The sequence below is a fragment of the Bactrocera neohumeralis genome, chromosome 4 (assembly GCF_024586455.1).
Source record: "Bactrocera neohumeralis isolate Rockhampton chromosome 4, APGP_CSIRO_Bneo_wtdbg2-racon-allhic-juicebox.fasta_v2, whole genome shotgun sequence".
In the NCBI taxonomy this organism is placed as follows: domain Eukaryota; kingdom Metazoa; phylum Arthropoda; class Insecta; order Diptera; family Tephritidae; genus Bactrocera; species Bactrocera neohumeralis.
Window position 1 is genome coordinate 51,157,044 of NC_065921.1, and position 21,274 is coordinate 51,178,317.

The following is a 21,274-nucleotide window of genomic DNA, read 5'->3' on the forward strand; positions in this document are numbered from 1 at the left end:
AGTAATGTTCCATTTTTGTGTCCATTCTACGATTAGGTTGATTGAAGACTGCATTCTGTTCGACGCCTCTATTTCATTTTTACCAGTAGTAATGCAGGTATCATCTGCAAATGTGGCGATTGTGCTGTTTGGCGGCATTGGCATATGGCTTGTAAACAAAATATCCCAGGACACTTTCTTGGGGTGCACCTGTTTTTATTGGCTGTAACATAGTATATGATTGTCCCTGCTTGATTTCCCCCTGCAGGTAGGGTGGACCCCCTTTGGGTAGGGGGGGACACTGAATATACCCGTAGTAAGGCATGCCTGTCGTAAGAGGCGACTAAAATTCCACATGCACTGTGTCTGTCTTTCTGGGCTTGCCTTGAAATGTCAGCATAGTCCATGTCAGATACAGTGCTATAGTATCGTCGTAGAAAACGTTTATTGTACGCTGTATATTTCTATTCCTGGTATAATGACGTTTCGTTTTACGATTTACACTTTACGAGACACTTGTCATCATACAGTTGAGTTCTTAGGGGCTCAACTGGCAGTAGCGTAAGCTACAAGTCACACCAAAGACTAAAACATGGTACCACGGGGAGCAGTTAGCCCTTGGAGGTAACTCCAATCTGCTCATTGGGTCTTTGGCCCTTTGTGGAGATTCGTGGTGGCTGTGGTTTAAACCTAAATGCAGGAAGGGCACTTCGTCCGGTGTGGATCGCATTGCGGCCGGGTGCCGGACCCAGAGTACGGCAGAAGTTTTAGGTCGGCCTCGAACCCGACCAAGGCGGCTGGGGTGTTTCCTTCCACCCAAAGCAATTGGAACCAAAGTGTAAGTGTTTGTGTCGGCACTCATGCTTTGGTTCGCCAAGGTATGAGGGTTTGTGGCGTGCACTTATGCTTTGGGGCACTGATCAACGCACTGTATTGATCTATGTGCTTCTAGCAATAGAAAGCACCGTGGAGTTAGGCTGTCGACAGTAGGATCCCACGTAAAACCACAACGGACTCTGTTCCTGCTTGATTCTGAAGTCGCGGTTGCACAGGTAAGAGGCAAGTAGTTAAGTTAGTTACTGTGGAAAGAGAAGTCTTAATTTATATAGTAAGCCATGGTGCTATACTTTATCGAACGCCTGGGATACGACAAGAAAAACAGCTGTGCAAATTTGCTTTTTTCCATCGCATCCTCAATTATATCTATTATTCGATGAACTTGATCGATTGTGGAATGTTGCGATCTAAATCCAAATTGATGAATTGGTATAAGGCTCTTTTCTTCAATTACGTTTTGAAGTCTTCTTATAATTACAACTTCAAGTAGTTTGGACGAAATAGGCAACAGTAAGATTGGACGATATGATGATGCTTCTTGTGCGCTTTTCCTGGTTTTTGTACCATAATGATTTCAGATACCTTCCATGACAATGTTTACGTTTATTATCTATGTAAGTTTTTCTAATGCTTTTCGCGTTAGATTTTTTAGTATATCAGCTGTCACCAAGTCGAAGCCGGGAGCTTTTCTTGGTTTTAATCTACTTTTAATTATATTTTCCACTTCTTTAATTGTTGCTGATTGGATTTCGTCTACGCATTGCGATATTTCCAGCTGCGGTAAAGTTCCATGAAACAGAAGAGGAGAGAGTTTCTCTGAAAAAACTTCCGCTTTTTCTTCGTCGCTTTTGGCCCAGGATCCGTTTGGCTTTTTGAAGGGTGCATTCGACAATATTAGTTTCCTAGCATTTTTTACAGCTTTCCAAAGGGAATAATCCGTATGTTGGATTGGCGTTAATTTCTCAATGTAATTAGAAATATTTTGATTCGTAAATAACTTTATTTTGGTGCTGAGAATCTTAGTTAAATTGTTCAGTTCTGTTTTATATTGAGGAAATCGCGATTTGCCATTTTTAAAGTAGTTTTCTCTTTTTCTTTATGAGATCTAAAATGTCTGATGGATAGTTAGTATAAAATTGTTTTTGTTTAGGAACAGGAGTGCTTTTCCAAGCCGATTCCTGAATACCTTTCGTAAATGTATGAACTTCATCTTCTAACATATGTTGAGTTGTTATATTTACTTTAGAATCAATATTTTTGTCGAGCATAACTTTGAAATACTCCCAATCCGTATGTACATATATTAGAAAGATAAGGTAGTATGTCGATTTCTTTTAGATGGCCATTTAAGATTAGATGTACTGGCGAGTGGTCCGAATTTAAGTCTAATCCATTTTCAATAGTAATGAAGGTCTTGGATATTTGTCGAATGATGAATAAGTCGATCAAGTCAGGTAATTTCCTTGTGTCGGAAGGCCAGTATACATGAAGTCGCATCCAGTGGCCGTAACAGCTTTAAATAGCTCTCTCCCCTTCGGAGTCGTAACTCTTGAACCCCATTGTGAGTGTTTTGCGTTAAAATCACCACCCATGACGAATTTTCCATGGTGTTTTAATATAAGTTCTGTGTGCAAGTCCATTTTGATATTGTGTCTAGGTGGGCTATATATTGCGGTAATGCTTATTTTCCCGAAACTAGATTCAACCGATATGGTCGTGGTTTGGAATTCTGGGACACTTATATTAATTTCTTCGTAGTGGGGAATATTATCTCTGATAATTATGGCACTCCCCCTTCTCGCATTGTTATTTGGATGGTTCGAGCAATACGTCTTGTAGTTTGTGAATCTAACGAAAGTTTCATTTGTAAAATGAATTTCTGATATAAGACAAATATCAATTTTTTCAATATGGAGTAATGCTTCTAATTCTTTACTACGTTTGAGCAAGCATTTGCATTTCAGGTCATAATTTCCATCGGTTTCATTTTTGCGCCTTACTTTCGTTGTGCTGTCGCTCTAGTTTAGTAAGACGTTAGTGGGTAAGTCCATTTTGCTATTCCAGCTTATTGAGCTTGTTGAGGATTAATGAAAAATTACCGGTAATATGACCAGTGGCATTCGTATTTTTTTGATTTTCAGACATATTTTGTTAAACTTTATTAGCACCTTTAGTTATGCTATTATGCTACTATTTACATTAGTGACTTCCTTCTGAGGAATAGTGGATGCAGTTGTACTTAAGCGTTTTGGTTCATATTTATGCTCTTTATTTTTCTCAGTCGCATTTTTAATTTTTTAAAGTTGCTTTGCCACTTCACATCCTCTATAGTTCGCAGGGTGATTTTGACTACAGTTACAGCATTTTGGCGGTAGTTCGGCAGGTTTTGTGCAGCTTAGTGTTGTATGATTTCCGGGGCACTTTACACACCTCGGTGGTTTACAGCAATAGTTTCTAGTGTGACCGAACGCCTGACAGATTTACACTGCGGCACAAGATTCGATGGCTTGATGGGCTCTAGTTTAACGACAGAACTTAAAATATGTTTGATTTCGTAAATTTTCTTAACGTTCTCCGTAGATTCAAAGCGTACAATAAACATATTTAACGGATTTTTTGTTTTATATTGAAGTTTGTGTAAGACTTTCGTAACATTAAACGCTTGCTTTTAAGATCTGTGACAATACATTCAAGCTCACATGAGTGATGAATGTCTTTTACCATTTCGCGTATATCACGCGATTGCTTGTCTTCGTACAAGTACCAAGAAATTTTCGATTCGTTTAATTTCCTTGTAAGAATTCTACAGTCGGAACTATCTAAAAGATTTATTTTACAGGAACTTGGGCCAGTGAGCTTGAGTGTATAAGATTTTTTTACATCTACGTTTATCAAGGAACGCATCAAGGGTTGGTTAAAATTTTCCGTTATTATATTTGGCGGAGGGCGATGACTTACTTTTGTAGCTATTTTACCACCTTCTGCTGTTTCATCCGGTGAAGAATCTGCTTTACGTTTCTTTTCTTTTTTAATAGCCAATTTGTTTCTGGTTCAAACTCTTCATCTGTTTCGTCTGCAAAGGTCGATTTTGATGGAAAAGAAGATGTTTCATTTGTATATTTGGTTAGCGATTTCTTTAAGTTTTCATTTTGAAGTTTAAGTGACGCATTTTCGTTTTTCAGTTCATTGTTCATGTTTCTATTTTCTTAATGCGTTCGAGCAACATACCTACATATTTAGTTACATTGTGTTCCCCCACCGGGAGGCGGAGTTTGTATGTCCATCACGATCTTATTGAATTGTGGTTACGTTACGTAAAAGAAACTGCCTTACAAACTGCTTTACCGACTGCACCTGCAGATAATGTAGTGTCCCTGGCCACCTACAACTCTGCGTAGACAGCTGGTTTGCCGTGCGACAAAAACAGCTGATAATCACTTTAGATGTTCGGAGGAGAATTTTTGCGCCAAAAATAATTGAGTGTTTTTGATTTGATATTATTTTTTGTTATTGCTTAAAGTTTCCAAATATTATATGATAAATTATTTGTTTTTAAATATTTTTGGAGAAATTACGAGTAAATTGATATACCGCGTGGTGCCAACGATGTTAAGGTCCTCCGGTGAATCTGCTTACGAATTTCCACAGCCTGTATTTATTTATTTATTTAGTAAAGTCTATGAACAATAATTCTTACAGACTAATGAAAAACTAGGATGCATATTAGAATTCTAAAATAATAAAATTACAATAACAAGAGTAGATAACTTAAACTAAAAAACAGAATTGAGGGTATTAATGAAGGATACCCTAGAGTGAGAAAAGTCAAGTAGAACTTTCTCGGAGATCGAGTTAAACTCCCGCATAGCCCTCTTGAGGGGAGCATATTCAGCAAAATTAGTACTTTCCTTTTTGTAATAAAATGGCGAAATGGATCTGAGACAACGCTGGGGAGTATTGAAGTTGAGTTTCCCTAATAAGTAGGGACAGTCAATTTCCCCGTTAATTACATTGTAGACAAATGAAAGTGAGAGAACGGACCTTCGATTTTCCAGCGATTTAAGATGTAAAAGCAATAAACGCGATGTATACGATGGTATTGGGTCAACAAACTTTAAGGAGCGGAGAGCATATTTAAGAAAGATCTTTTGAACACGCTCGATCCTGTTAATTGACGATATGCAATATGGTCTCCAAATAAACACTGCATACTCCAAGATGGAACGCACAAAACATGTGTACAGTAATTTTAATGTGTAAGGGTCGGAGAAATTTGTAGAATTTCGACGGACAAAGCCAAGTACAGAAAAAGATTTTGAAGTGATATAGTTGATGTGATTACTGAAAGAAAATCTGTTGTCAAAGATTACCCCAAGATCTTTGATTTCCGTAACGCATTTTAGGACGCAATTAGAAATACTGTAGCTAGAAGATAATATGTTGCGTCCCCTACCATAGGAGATCTGTGAGCATTTATCTACATTCAGAAAAAGTTTCGATTTCAGGCACCAATTATGAAAAGTATCAATATCACATTGAAGTTTGAGTACATCTTGTGCGTTATTGATTAATGCAAAAATTTTTAAGTCATCTGCATATAACAGAAAGTTGGCGAAAGAGAAGCAACAGGAGATGTCATTGATAAACAGCACAAAGAGAAGTGGACCCAAGACGCTTCCTTGTGGGACTCCCGAAGACGCAGTGAATGAATCAGATGACACTCCATCAACAGTGACTACGCATCGTCTGTTTTGCAAATATGATTTAATCCACATCAAGAAGGCCGAGTGAAATCCTAGTGATGATAATTTTTTAATTAGAATATTATGTGATACCTTATCAAAGGCTTTAGAGAAATCTGTGTAGACACAATCTACTTGAAATCCAGCGGAGAATGCAGACATACAATAATCACTAAAAACTGCTAAGTTTGACACAGTGGAGCGCCCAGGGACAAACCCATGCTGATTGACATTAATTATTGATTTTACTGCAAAATATAATTTATTTTTAACAGAACACTCAAAAATTTTCGAAATAGTAGAGAGTTTAGAAATAGGCCTGTAATTGCAGACATCATCCTTTCTACCACCTTTATGAATAGGGGTAATGCATGTCAATTTCCAGTCAGAAATGAAATCCCCGGTGGCGAGAGACTTATTGAAGATAAGCATGAGAGGATATAATAAGGCAGTGCAATTTTTTATAAATACGGGCGGAAGCCCGTCCAAATCCAATTTGGACGAGGACTTAATGTCACAAATAGCCTTAGCAATATAAATTAAAAGTGCATTGAACTTCGCGCACTGATGGCGACGCAGGCGGCGAGCGAATGGAATTTCTCCGAACTACCGCGCAGGCTTTGCAATAAAAGGCATTTTTAGATTTCACCAAGAAATCTACATCAGCCTGTGATAGATTCACGCACGACAAGTGAAATATTTGATTGCATTTATGGCAACCAATCTTGGGCTGAGCACGGTCAACTCTATGCCCGCAAACACACGGCATTAATAGCGATAAAATAAAAAAACGCGGAGCAGAAAAAAATACGTCAGTACACGGCGACGACTCACTGCATTTCACGTATATTAGCAGAAATTAAGGAGCACACTTGACTATTGACCGTACGCGCGAACGGTGTTAACTTTGGTTGGTGGAGGTCTTCCTCTTCCTCTGCTTCCCCCGGTGGGGTCGAATACTTTCAGACCTGGAGTGTTTTCGTCCAACCGGACAACATGACCTAGGCAGGGTAGCCGCTGTCTTTTAATTCGCTGAACTATGTCAATGTCGTCATATATCTCGTACAGCTCATCGTTTCATCGAATGCGATATTCGCCGTGGCCAACCCGCAAAGGACCATAAATCTTTCGCAGAACTAAAATAAAAGAAGAATAAAACTCTCAACGTCGACTCATCAGTTGATGTCATCGTCCAAGCTTCTGCACCACATAGCAGGACGGGAATTACGAGCGACTCATTGAGTTTGGCTTTTGTTCGTCGAGAGAGGACTTTACTTTCCAATTGCCTACTCAGTCCGAAGTAGCACCTGTTGGCAAGAGTTATCCTGCGTTGGATTTCTAGGCTGACATTGTTGGTGGTGTTTACGCTGGTTCCAAGATAGACGAAATTATCTACGACTTCAAAGTTATGACTGTCAACAGTGACGTGAGTGCCAAGTCGCGAGTGCGCCGACTGTTTGTTTGATGACAGGAGATATTTCGTCTTGCCCTCGTTCACTGCCAGATCAATATCATCGGCATACGCCAGCAGCTGTACACTATTATAAAAGATTGTACCTGTTCGATTAAGTTCTGCAGCTCGAATTATTTTCTCCAGCAGCAGGTTGAAGAAGTCGCACGTTAGTTATCGAACGGCTCGGAGAGGTCCTTCCCGATCCTGACGGAGCTTTTGGTGTTGCTCAACGTCAGTTTACACAGCCGTACTAGTTTTGCGGGGATTCCAAATTCAGACATTGCGGCACAAAGGTAGCTCCTTTTCGTGCTGTCGAAAGCAGCTTTGAAATCGACGAAGAGGTGGTGTGTGTGTCGATTCTTCTTTCACGGGTCTTTTCCAAAATTTGGCACATGGTGAATATCTGGTCGGTTGTTGATTTTCCAGGTCTAAAGCCACACTGATAAGGTCCAATCAGTTTGTTGGCGGTGGGCTTTACTCTTTCACACAATACGCTCGATAGAACCTTATACGCGATGTTGAGGAAGCTTATCCCATATTTTACAAAGAAGCTGATGTATGTTTCTTATCAGTTCTTCGCCACCGTGTTTGAATAGCTCGGCTGGCAATCCATCGGCCCCGCCGCTTTGTTGTTCTTCAGGCGGGTAATTGCTATTCGAACTTCCTCATGGTCGGGCAATGGAACATCTGCTCCATCGTCATCGATTGGGGAGCCGAGGAGCTTAGCTTTTTAAAATACCACATGCTTAAACTAAAATCTAACTGTCACTCAACCTGAAGTATTATTTAATTTGTAGATTCATTGGCACGGTACATATTCGTATGCGAGACTCTTTAATTTTCTCTCAAAAACATTCCTTGAATAAGTTGGTAGCAAGACTGATACAGACAAAATAGTCCCACCTTACTAAGGATGACGTGATATATGTTTGTGTTATAAAAAAAAAGGGGACAAATGACAAATTACCCGTAAATTATAAATACTTTTCGAAACTCGTGAAATAAACTGAAGGGGTCACATGTGTTGTCTCGGGTAAAAAAAACACAATTCAACAATTTTTTCGCATACAAAACTGAAATATTTTATTAGTATTACTATTAACTATTTTTGGAATAAAATATGTTAAACTTGGCCATTACGATGACCCCTCGAAACAAGATGCACCCGCGGTGCAGGATAACTTCTTACCGGATCATCTAAAGTGAAAAAATACGTGTTTTGGTTAAAACCTTAACTTAGAACTTGGACGAAGGAAAGTTAAATGCCATTTTTGGTAGACCCTTCGTCCAAGTATTAACCCTGGACGGGCTTTGTTAGTCGATTCGACTCTATTACTCGGATAAACTGGACAATTTAGGACAATATTCTAGAGGTGTTGTAGGATTTAATAAGATAATAAAAAATCGATTTTTTGAAACTCGAAAACCCATGGAACCCTTTAATTTACATACATTTTTACTTCATCAATCATTTTAGTAGACAAGCCAGATCGAATGATGAACACTACTCCGAAACCTTTTTTCGTAGTTTTGCCAAGATAACTTTTATTGCGAAAAGTACCCGGAAATTGTAAATAAAACGCAAAATCTTTAATTATTATTTATAATGTGTGGCTTGGGGCCTTGTTGTGTTGGAACAACATATTATCCAAGTCTATATCATCAAATTCGGGCCAAAAATACTCGGTTATCATTGAGCGATTTCAAGTCATCCGAATGACGCCGCCGGCCCATAAATCGTACCAAACCGTAATTTATTCGATATGCAATGGTGACTCAAGAAGTACGTGTGGATTGCTGCCTAACAAATAAAGTATATTTTGCTTATTGCCGAATCCATTCAGCCAGAAATGAGCTTCACCGCTAAAGATAATTTTTCGATCAAAATCCGGATAATTTTCAGGTTGTTACTCAGCCCAATTCACGAACATTCGACGATTGTGGTGATCAAGCGGTTTTAGTTCTGGTGTCAATTTGATCTTGTAAGGATGTAGGCCAAGATCTTTTCGCAAAATTCGCCACAACGACGTCACAGAGATGCTCAACGCTTGATGCGCTATCGACAGCAATATTATCGACACTACGGGCACTCTTTGTCTCACTGGCACGGGAAGATATGGTGTCGTTTGCTATCCCTATCAGTCATTTGTAGCGTCTCTATTGGAAAGCCCGTTACTAAACTCATGCCAACGATTTTTTCAGTCCTCGAAACACTTTTCATAACGGGAAACGGGTTCTACGGAGCGGGAATTTCAGTTTGGGGAACAAGAAAAAATCACACGGAATCCAAATCTGGTGAACACGACGGTTAACGATGGTATTCATTGCGTTTTTGGCCTTAAATTCTGTCACAATCGTGACTCGATGGGATGTTGTATTATCATCGTGTAAAATCCATGGATTGCTCTTACACAATTTTGGCCGTTTTCGACGAATGTTCTCACACAAGCGACTCAATACGGCGAAATATTCCTCCTTATTGACCGTCCATTCCTCCGGAACAAATTCATGATGCGCCAAACCACGGATAACGAAAAAGACAATAAGCAACGCCTTGATTTTTGAGCGGCTTTGTCGTTTTTTTTTGCATACGATCGTTTTTCCCTCCATTCCGATGATTATTGACTTGTTTTCTTGTCAAAGTTATAAGCTCATGTCTCATCGGCATTTAATATATGTACTCTCCATTAATGTGGGATAGGAATTCTTGATGACACTTGCCTGACTATTTGCATCAGTTGAAGAGGTCGTGCAGAATGAGGCATGTCTTCAACGATCTCTCGACCGTCTTTGACCACTTGTAGGTTTATGTTTTTGATAAAACTGAATCACAGTAAGCCTTTTTCAAACTTCGCATCGACGCCGCACATGAAATTTGGTTAAATATACAAAATTTTAGACAAAATCTTTTTTATATATTTTTATCCATTGTAAAAATCGCAACGCACTACTGAGGTGTATCGACTTAAGCAGCTGCTGTAAACAAACGGGTTGACAGATCGCGCTCATATTTGGCATTAATTAAAGACAACAATACCATCACAGAAAAAACATTTTTTTTAAATATCATTTATACGGGGAATTTTACAATTTGCGGGTGTTTTTTTGTCACAACGTACATACACCCGCGGCCAAGCGTAACTTACCACTTGATTTTTTTCACTATTTTCAATTTTTTCGTTCTTTGGGTAACTTTTTTTATGGATTCAATAGAATACGGGGAATATATCGATGGCTCGAATATATTTGGTTAACTGTTGACTTTAATCTGGCCCATTTGTAAAATTAAATTGAGACAACTTTTTTTTATTTGCACACAAGTCTTTGATTTCATTTTTACTAATTCTTGTAATAACTTAACAAAATTTTTTGTTTCAATTGAAAATGGAATTACAACATATTCAAAAAGAATAACGGGAAATCTAATATGGCGTCGGTCCACCTCTAGCGGATATTACAGCTTCGATACGAGCAGGCATTGACCCAACAAGTTTCTCCAAAACACTGCTTGAAATTTCCTCCTCCCAAACACTTTCTAACATTTTTTTTAGTTCTGGTTTACTTTTACTTTTTTGACACAACTTATTTTTTTTTTTAATATTTTATATTTGTGTAAGTCAAAGATCACTTCGTTAAAACTTAACGGAAAAATTCCATTACCGCAACAAGTACCGTTACAATGAGTGATAGAACACGTGTTTGCTAGAAATTTCTTAATGGTAAGTTACGCTTGGCCGCGGGTGTATGTTCTATGGATTTATCTTTCTAGATTTAGAACGATATTTCACTACCGGTGATGTATGGCAGATTTTTGAAGTGGTAGATGAAAAATAAGCAAAATGTAAAATTTACGAATGAAAAAATCCATTAGGGCCATTCCATCAATTGGCGACATGGTTTTGTACCCGTGGTTCTCCGATTTTGACCAAACTTTAGAATATCATAATATAGACCAAACGAAGAATATCTGTTAACTTTTTAGTGGTCAAAGTTGCTCCATTGTTTTTTGGCGCGCAATTCAAATTGAGATCAAACAAAAAAATGACTATTTCTTTTATTTTTCAACGACCTCAAAATTGAGTGAAAAAAAATTTGAAGTTATCCAATTGTATGTAAAAAAATCTCAGCTTTCTGATGAAAATTTTTAAAATACAAAAAAAATAAACATTTTTTTTTCCAAATCCGTTTTTTTGTGCTTTTCTCCCAACTTTTTTTCAAAATTGACTTTCCCATTCGATTCCTCGTTAAATTCTACATAAGAATCAGTGTTCAAAAGTATGGGACTCTGATCCCATGAACAGCAAAAAAAAAATGCTAAGTTGTCGAAAGTAATTTCCGTATAAATGAGGCATGTGCGGATAGGGGAGCTTCTCCAGAAATCAAAATAACTTATATTTTTTAAAATATTCACGATTAAAAGTTCAAAAATTTGCACTAATAACACATGGTATTTCTCTATGTTTCACTAAATTTTTCAACGTTTTTCACTCTGTTTATTTAAATATACACTCTAAACATTGATATAAGTTCACATTTCACTTTTATGTTGCTGTATTTTGCCAAAATTTATTCATTTAAAAACCAAGTACTTTCGCGTAATACTACTTTTTGCGTTGGCGGCCTTCGGCAGCGCTCTGAAAAAATAACCCTGGTCGAGCGAATACCCGGGGTGACTAAAGTACTTTTGCGTAGTACTCCTTTAAAAAAATAATCCTGATCGAACCAATACCCGGGTTAATCTAAGTATTTTATTACGTAATATTATTACATAATATTATCTAGTTGTTACAAAATTTAAATATAATAAGAAAAAATCCATATGCATGGAAAGGTTGTTTATACTCATTTTAATTTGAAACATAATTTATAGACACATTTGTTTCTATTAGAACTAAGATTGCTAAATAAAGAAAGAGGAATTATATCGAAATAGAGAAATTCAGAGAACTGCTCATATTTGCTTATCATCACATTTCGTCGTAATTGTTAGCACATAAATGATGCTCACTACGAGTGTAAAAAGTAATTTTTAAAATAAGATTTCTTATATTTTGAAAACACATTTGTATGTTGTGGAATCTAAGTCGTTCGGACCGACAATGTATGTTTTCACTGACAACTATCAATAGCGGCATTCTCTTGCTCTTGCAAGATTGCACGATGACACAAAATGCAAAAATTCTATACCTAAATTTGCAAGGCCAAGAGAGCACCCATTGCAGAATCTAGTGATAAATGACGGCACGAAAATAAACGTGGGTTTTGGTCTGACATATTTATAGCCATTGCAAATAATTTTCTGTGTGTGTTTGTTGTTGTGCCGTTGCACCAAGAGGAAAATTCTGCAATTTCTGCACTGTGCAAGGTTTTGCAAGAGCAAGAGAACCCCCCTAATATGAGAATATCAAGCGACATCTGTTTTTGTGTATGGAATGTAAACAAATATCAAGTTACAATTTAGGGTCGGCAAAATATGTCTTCCAAAAACATCGATTCAACTAGAGCAGGCACCGATAATAATGAGTTGAATGTAAGTTTTCAAGCAGTTTTCAGCGAAAACTGTGTTTTCGTTTGACAGCTTTTGCATGGACGAAAACATAAGTTTTCGTTCGAAAACCAGTTTTTTCCACGAAAACATGTTTTCGTTGTCGGTCCGAACATAGTATTTGGTAAAAAACCTGCAAAAAGTGAAAAATGTGGATGTCTTTAAATGTTTATAGTTTAATTTCAAAAATGTGCGAAAAGTATGTTTAATATGGTGAAATAGCTTATTGAAATGTTCGAATTTTGGAAATTTTTGAACTTGGAAGTCGAATATCTCGTAAACTAAGCTATAAGAGCAGATACTTGTTACATTTATTTTTGTTATATAGAATTATCATATCACATTAATTCGTAGCGTAGTACGATTCTGAATATCTTGATATTTTTTTTGTGGATTGATTTGTAAATATATTCATTTGAACAGAACTTGTAACATTCCTTCTAAAATATGTTTCTATAGATCTGTATAGTATACAAAACTTACCTCTTCTTTGCTTAAACAATTTCCCAGGTTGAGTTTATTAGTATTAGCCAGAAGTGTGCAATGATGATACGCATTCGGATACCCTAATTTCGCGGCAGTTCCGGACAACTGTAAAAATATATATGTTATTATGTACAAAAAGAAATTATTTGCGATTGATATATTTTATATTTTCATTCGCATAAAAATGTGTGTTTTCTTTAGAGATGTAAATACCCAAACCATTTAAATGATTTGGAACTGTTCATGCCTCTTAATATGATTTCATTTTTTTTATTATGGTTAGTTAGGAATTTCCTAAAGGTTCCCAACGGTGTATTATATTGCACGTGTCAAATGAGACAAATATATGTACAACATCTTATTTTTATTGAGATATATAAATCACATATTGGCCGATATATGAGGTATATTAGATATATGGGGGCTCAGGCAAGTATTGACCCGACTCAATCCGTTTTTGACACACAAACATACTATTGTCAGGAAAATATTATCCCTGAATTTCAAAGACCACATTCTTACACATTGACCGATATTTGCGGTAAAAAGTGAACTATACATAGATTCTGGGGTACACATATTCAGTACCTATAGGCTTGGTTCGATGGCCGCCAATCCATTGAAACAAGGAAAATTAGTCGCATAGTTTCGCGTTCAGAGTCAAATAAACCAAAAATTATTACCATACCTATGTAAATGGTTTTTTTTTCTATAATATTTGTTTGAAATTTAATTTTTTCAGAAAAACTTCCATTTTTTTTGGTATTTGGTTGACAAACCTTAATTTTTAATAACATCCTTCACTCTTTGAGCCTTACTATTTAAACTATTCTTTATCATTATTTTTAAATCTGGATCACTTAGCCACACATCCTTTATGTTATCTTTGAGTGCAGCTACTGTGGAATTTCTATGAGAATACACCTTCGATTAAGAAACGTCCAATAGTTTTCGATGTGGTTTAAGTGGGGTGATTGACCCCCGACGGGAGGTGTTGCAGGGCACCCCATCGTGCATATATTTGTATTACGCTACTGGAGAGTTCAGTGTCGCCAAATATGGTACAAAACATGTTGAAATACTTTGATACACTGTTCACTATTCATCGTTCCCTCAAGAAAATTAATTGGTTCAGGACCTTCCACCTATATGAAGATCCAAATCATTACACTGGAGGTATATTTTCCAGTTCTCCGCATAACATTCACACAGTCTGCGTTGCACAAATTGAATGGTTTCTTTCGCTGCTTCTAGCCGGCATTCGTCGCTAAAGATCATGTTAAATAACAGGGTAACTTTGAATGGGGGACTTTAGGGGGTCGTTCATAACCTTTTATGTTTATCTTGTTCCAATCTACCTTTATGTAATTCTGATGGAGCCTGACACATATTAGCCGTTGATCTTTCATTCGCTTGGTCAATTTTTATTTCTTTGCTGGATTTTGGATCATTTTAAGTTTTTTCCTGAAAAGATGCGATCAACTGTTCTTTGCGATATTTTTACAAGGACATCATTTAGCTCCTTTGTAATTTCTCTAGCTGGTTTGCTGCGCGATTCCAGAAGGAGCCTCTCTACTTTAGATTGAATGCGCTCTTTCCCATTTTACCTCATACTTGTGCGACCAACAGCTCCATTTTTTAATTTCCTATTTTTCTATAGCATGCTCTCTTTTCTTTTAAAAATGCAGCAATAGCACTTCGGGTTTCGTTTGAAATGTTCCATTTTCTGCGTATTTCCTAAAAGGTATATTTTTCATTGATTATGTTATAAAGCTTCAGAAAACTTGAAAAAAAATACTTCCCTCACAAATAAAACTCTGTAATATCTGAAATAATAGTTAAACGCTTATGAAAAAATCAATTTCTTTCATTACGCCATACAATTTATCTCTGATAAGCCAGAAATCACAAATTCTAACTCCAAGTAAAGTATACATTTCAGCATGATTTCGTATTTAAGACCCGCTACGGAATATTTTTTTTTTGACTCAGAGTAGTGCACAGCCTACTTAATGCTTAGGCAGTGGAAAAAAGTTAAAATTATTTGTCTAGCAAACTTCCGCAGTACGTTATTATTTATTTACCATGTTTCTAATAGCTTGGCGGGGTACTGTAAAGCTGACTTAAAAGAAAAATTTGATTATTTTTTGCCTTTATTAAAACAACTAAACATTAAACAATAAAATTATATGCAAATTGTTTTTATAATTAAAAATAATAATAATAGTTTCCGAAATTTCCATATAAAATATTTATATGTGCAAAAAATTTGTTCAATACAAGTACATTTAATTTTAGTTATAAAGTAGTAGTAGTATTGAAACTTTTAATTAAGGATTATGTTACCCTTATGTATTTGCATCAATTGGACACAATGAAGCATTGACTTCACCAGTTTTTGTTTGAAAGATGCATACATTTTACCTGAAGGAATTCCCCAAGGCAGATCACTCCACCAAATTTCAGAGAGTTAAAGAACGCCTTTACCTTCTTTGCTACATGGATCAATGAAAAGTCTTGCTTAGAAATCCATTCATTACCAAGTATAAAACCAGCAAAATCAAGGAGTTTCTTTTCCAACAAATCAATGTCGATTTCTGCATTAATTTTGATTGGCACAAAGCATATTTTGGACTTGCCTTTTGATGAAAATGCTGGCAATACCATGAACGCGTTTATGGCATGATTCGCTTGGGCTTCTAAAAACCCTCCAGTATTTATAAAGACCATCTGGTCTGTTCAAATTAAATTCCATGTCGTCAATGAAAACCACATATGTATTAAGAATTTGCTTCGTTGCAAAATTTATATTTTTCATAAAATTTATCGCCTTTTTATAACGTTGCTTTAGGCATGGTTTCGGCACTCGACTTTCATATTTAACGGGAAAATATTTTTTTTATTATTTAATTCACACGTTATTTAGTTATATTTAAACCAAGTTCGCTTTCACTCATATGACTATTGGTTGCTAGCTGCGGAAAGTGCAGTTTGCTCCTGTCATCAATGGTACCTATACGAATCAGTCCGACGTGGCATTTTCCTAAAAATTCCTTTTATTTCGTTTTAAACTTTTAGTCATGTACTGTACTTACTTTAAAATTTTTATCTCCGCTTTTTCTCGTGATATGGTTACTTGGCACCAGTTAGAACACAAATACTTCATTTTGTGACTTACTTCATTTAAAATATGGTACAGTAGAATCGCAAAAAAGTTAACCAAAATGACCCAAGAGTGTTTTACTATCAACTTTTATAATGGATTTTCGAATTTGAAAAAGAAGCGCGGAAATAAACATAATTTTGTTGATATAATACGTTCAATTTACTAGTAGGACTCACTTTTACTCGTAACAAAACTGAAACTTAGATTTTGGTTGTTTCTTTTCTTTTGTGTGATAGCTCCTGACAATATTCGTGAGCATATTAATAGGATGTGATATCTGATTTGCATCATGATCGTTTTCATATCACTTTATCAAGGTATTGATGCATTCAACTGCTTCCGAAAAACTCACTTTCCGTTGTTGCATATTCTCCTTGATAACTGGTTCTTCAACTTCATTGTCAGACACTTCGAAATCTGGGTCATCTTTTGTATTTTGATCGTCGTTCCAATTTTCGATGTCTTCAGTGCTGTCGTCAACACCACCCACCTTGGACAATAACGAATGTACCTCCCGAAGTCGACTGAATTCATCCAAGAATTTTACGATTTAGCATATTCCATTGCAGATTTACCAATTATCAATGTCTAGAGGCCCGTACACGCTCCACTGTGGCTGATACATGGATACTACTACTACTACCATTTATATGATATCTATATATAGCATTTTTGTGAAGCAACTTATAAAGCACTGCTTTTTGGGAGAAAATACTGTTGCATTTGGGCTCAGGGAAATCCACCGATGAAAAGATATTTGCTAAGCTGGAAACAGGCGAAATGAGCACCGAGGACAACGATGCTCTAAAGAGGCGAAAACTCTGTGCAAAGTGGGTGCCTCGCAAATTCATAATGCAACAAAAACAAGAAATAACTGATTCTGAGAAGTGTTTGAGTGCTCTTTAATCGTAATAAAATAGATTTTTTTCGTCGGTGTGTGACAATAGAAACATAGCTTTATATACATACTTATGTATGTACTATATAGATGTGAGTTTTTTTTGATGTGGGCCGTCGCCCCGGGCGCAACGTCTTGGGGGCGGCAAAGCGATCTTAATATATGTATATTAATAACAGCTCCTTTGTGTCAAAAGTGTAGTAGGGCGAAAATGGGTTTTTTCTATGGCTTTTAATAAGATGTCTTGTAGATTTGATTAAATTTCAATTTCCTCAAAAACCGTATTGTGAGAATTTTGGAACTTCAGAATTTGCATGGCTTCTGGTTCCTAAATTGTATATACATACATAGTATCGAAGATATTTTGTAAAAATTCACTTTTGCTCGAACCTCATGAAACTTGTATGTAGGTAGATAAAGAGGGGCGGCAGAACATCCTTGGCCCCGGGCGCCCGAAGTTGTGGCTACACCACTGATACATAAAGCTCCTTTTTATATATAGAGATATGTATGTGGTTTTTTATTGCTTTTATTATTATTTATGTTTTTTATTTTTGAAGAAATTACATATTCAAATGATTCCTACAAAATTGAATTTTTAACAAATGCTTATGATTAGAAATATAATTTTTGCATTTATGAATTGTATTGAATTTGAACATAAAGATGTAAATAGTATTCTATGTCCTTACCCTGGTTCTAAGCTACCTCCCCACCAATTTTCAGTCAAATCGGTTCAGCCGTTCTTGAGTTATAAATGGTGTAACTAACACAACTTTCTTTTATATACGTACATATATATGTATAGATATAGATTTAAAACTTATGCGAACCATCAACATAAATGTGATTCTATCCTTAGCTATTTTTCGGCCAGGTGCCGTCTTTTCGTAAATGTAATCTGATGATTTGCGATGATTTTTTCTGCTTTGTTGACATTTTTTAATGCATTAACTATAAAAAACTCACAAGTTCAAAAGCCCATGACAAACAATGTATGTACATATGTATATACCTCGCGACACCAACAATAATTTTTTACATAGAAATTCGGGGAATACATTTGCTTTTCTTGCCAAACAAACGGTTGGGTTTGGAAAAAATAGATAAGTTCAAAGCGGTACGTATGGCGCTCAAAATCGGTCAACTTAGCAGAAGGTTTAACTTTACTACTATGAATACGCTACGCGCATAAACTTTTTAATTGATGCTAAACCATAATTACAAGAACCAAACAGGACAGAAGTTATAAAGAAAAACAATTTAACATATAATTATTTGACCGAGGTATGTACATAAATTAAACCTATTAGGGGGGCGAGTTCACTTCCAAGTTTCATTCTCAATTTTAACTAAAGTTAATGCTTACACAGCCGTATCACCCTGATCGTTTATACACCAAATAAGTATATAACCGTATATCTAACTTGATTACTTTTTGGATGATGAGTAATTATACTTTATATTAAATTTGTTTCTTATTAACTTAGTACAGAGTGTCGCAAATTTAACGCAAGATTTAAATTTGCAGCCATTTCACAGTTGACGAAGTTAAAACATTATTCCGACCATATTTTGTAAGAAACTTTTGAATTGATCGAGGCCAATTTTAAGGTTTATCAATGCTAGAAAACATTTTGAAGTGTTTTTCAGCACCGATTGGCGTTGAATATACATACATATATTATCATAAATCTATGAAAAGCAGTTGGAAGGGAAATGAATTTACAGAGGAAGTATTATTTTAAATTATAATCGTTTAATTTGGCATAAAAAGTTCCAAAATTTTTTTATTAACCTATTTTTTTGATGCCTTGCTGAATGTAAAAACAATAGGGCAAAAGTAATGGAGCAGTTTTGTTTTAATTAAATCTTTAATAGGAAATTACAAAAAAAAAGGTATTCCAAAGCAAAACAAAAAACTTCATTGTGTTTGACGCAAATATTTTAACAATTACACTAGTTTACAGTATTGAACTTATTACTTGTTTTTGTCAAATCTACCCTCAAAAATTTTTGAGCATCGAGTTACTTCGTTTTTGATTTTTATCATTTAAGCACATATATTAATCGAAAACAGGCGTATTTTACAGTGTTAAGATTAGTTTCTCAAGTTTTTGCGTCATGAGTAGTTCAAGAAGACGTTGTTTAAATAAACCAGATCATTTTTGCTACATTTGCGGAGAATATGTGTTTAAAAATTGTAGAAAAGTTTGTGCTCTTGGATAAAAATAAGAATTCTTGGTCTCCCAATTGTGTTTGTAAACATGTGTGTTTGTGAACATAAACGGTTTAAACACTAAAAATCGAGCTAAATGGCAGTACCCAAGTACTAGTTGTGTTCAACGTCCAGTGCAGCGTTTCACCTAACTCTTCAGAGCCTAAAAATATATCTGAACCAATAGAGCAAGACATTGAAGGACCAAGCTCATCAGAAAATGATGCTGATTTTGAAGGTATGTCTAATGAGCCAAACCGCTTTTCCCCAAAATGAGTTGAATGATCTTGTAAGAGATTTAAGTCTTTCTAAACAAGCTTCAGAATTGTTAGCATCAAGACTAAAAGAAAAAAACTTGCTATCCTTGGACACTAAAATAAGTTTTTATCGTGAAAGAGATGCAGAATTACGGCGTTATTTTTCCGAAGAAAACGGCATTACCTTTTGTTCAGATTTCAAAAACTTGTTGATAAAAATGGGCTTGAAGCGATACGAACCAAACGACTGGCGTTTATTCATTGACAGCTCAAAACGTAGCCTTAAATGTATTCTATTACATAATGGAAATAAATACGCTGGGGTACCTATTGGCCACAGTACAAAGTTAAAGGAGGAATATTGTAACATTTCGCTAGTCTTGAACAAAATAAAATACAATGACCATGAGTGGCAAATTTGTGTCGATTTAAAAATGGTCAACATTCTTCTCGATCAACAAAGTGGTTATACCAAGTTTCCCTGTTTTATATGTCTTTGGGACAGTAGAGCTAAACAAGAGCATTGGGTGAGAAAAGCTGGACTTAGAGAAAAAATGGAGCCTGGAAAGCACAATATAGTCCACAATTCATTAGTAACTCGTAACAAAATTATCCTTCCACCATTACATATAAAACTGGGCATCATGAAACAGTTTGTAAAATCACTAGATAAAGATGGGAACTGCTTTTCTTACATTTGCCAAAAATTTCCTCAGCTCACTATGGAAAAGATCAAAGCCGGAATTTTTGATGGCCCCCAAATTAGACAACTTACGAAAGATACTCAATTTAGAAATTCTATGACCGAGTCAGAACTAAAGGCTTGGACAGCATTCGTATCTGTGATGCAGAATTTTCTCGGAAATAAAAAATCTGAAAATTATATTGAACTTGTAGAAGACCTTCTGCTACAGTTAAAAAATATGGGATGCAATATGAGTATTAAACTCCACTTCCTCCATAGTCACCTAGAGACGTTTCCGGAAAATTTAGGAGATATGAGCGAAGAGCAGGGAGAGCGTATGCATCAAGACTTACGCGTCATGGAAGAACGCTATCATGGTTTCTGGGATACAAATATGATGTCTGACTATTGTTGGTCACTAATACGTAATTTTCCAAAGTCTACACATCGGAGAAGAGCTTTAAAACGAAGTTTTTTAGAACTTAATGATTAATTATTTTTCTTAATAAATACATGTTTTTTTCTGTGTAACACCTATATAGCTGAAACTCTGAAACTAGGGCTGATAAAAATATTTAAATTATATTTTTGGAAATATGTAGCATATTATATGTAGTCAGCAACAGCTAAAATTTCTTCGGCAACAAATGTACTGTAAACTAGTGTTATTTCCGCCTGTGGGGTTTTGTCTCATAAGTTTCCTAGTACTCGCATTCTAATCGTGATCTTCAGCGATTTCTTTGTAACTAGCGGGTAAGGTTAGGGATGCAAAAATCGTGAAATGAAACATCGATGGTTCGATGTATCGATATTTCTTCAAACAACATCGAAATCAGAAACATCGGCCATTGAAACATCGATGGGTTTTTGAACTTTTTTAACATATTTTATTAGTGAGCATAAAAAGCTTATTTCAGAACCACAAATAAGTGAAATACAGTAGTACGCCTTTAATTGATATATATTTTAGCTACCTATTAAATTTTTTTATTAATAAAAATTTTCTCA

General features: G+C 35.8%; 1 protein-coding gene across 2 annotated transcripts in view; it reads right to left on the reverse strand.

Annotated features, from left to right (window-relative positions):
• LOC126754556 (lipoyltransferase 1, mitochondrial) overlaps positions 1 to 21,274 on the reverse strand; it is a 73,806-nt gene that overhangs the window by 22,534 nt on the left and 29,998 nt on the right. For both annotated transcript variants that reach the window (XM_050466643.1, XM_050466644.1), the window contains exon 2: positions 13,040 to 13,147. In XM_050466643.1, coding sequence (XP_050322600.1) covers positions 13,040 to 13,147 — 108 coding nt within the window. The remainder of the gene's footprint in view (positions 1 to 13,039; positions 13,148 to 21,274) is intronic.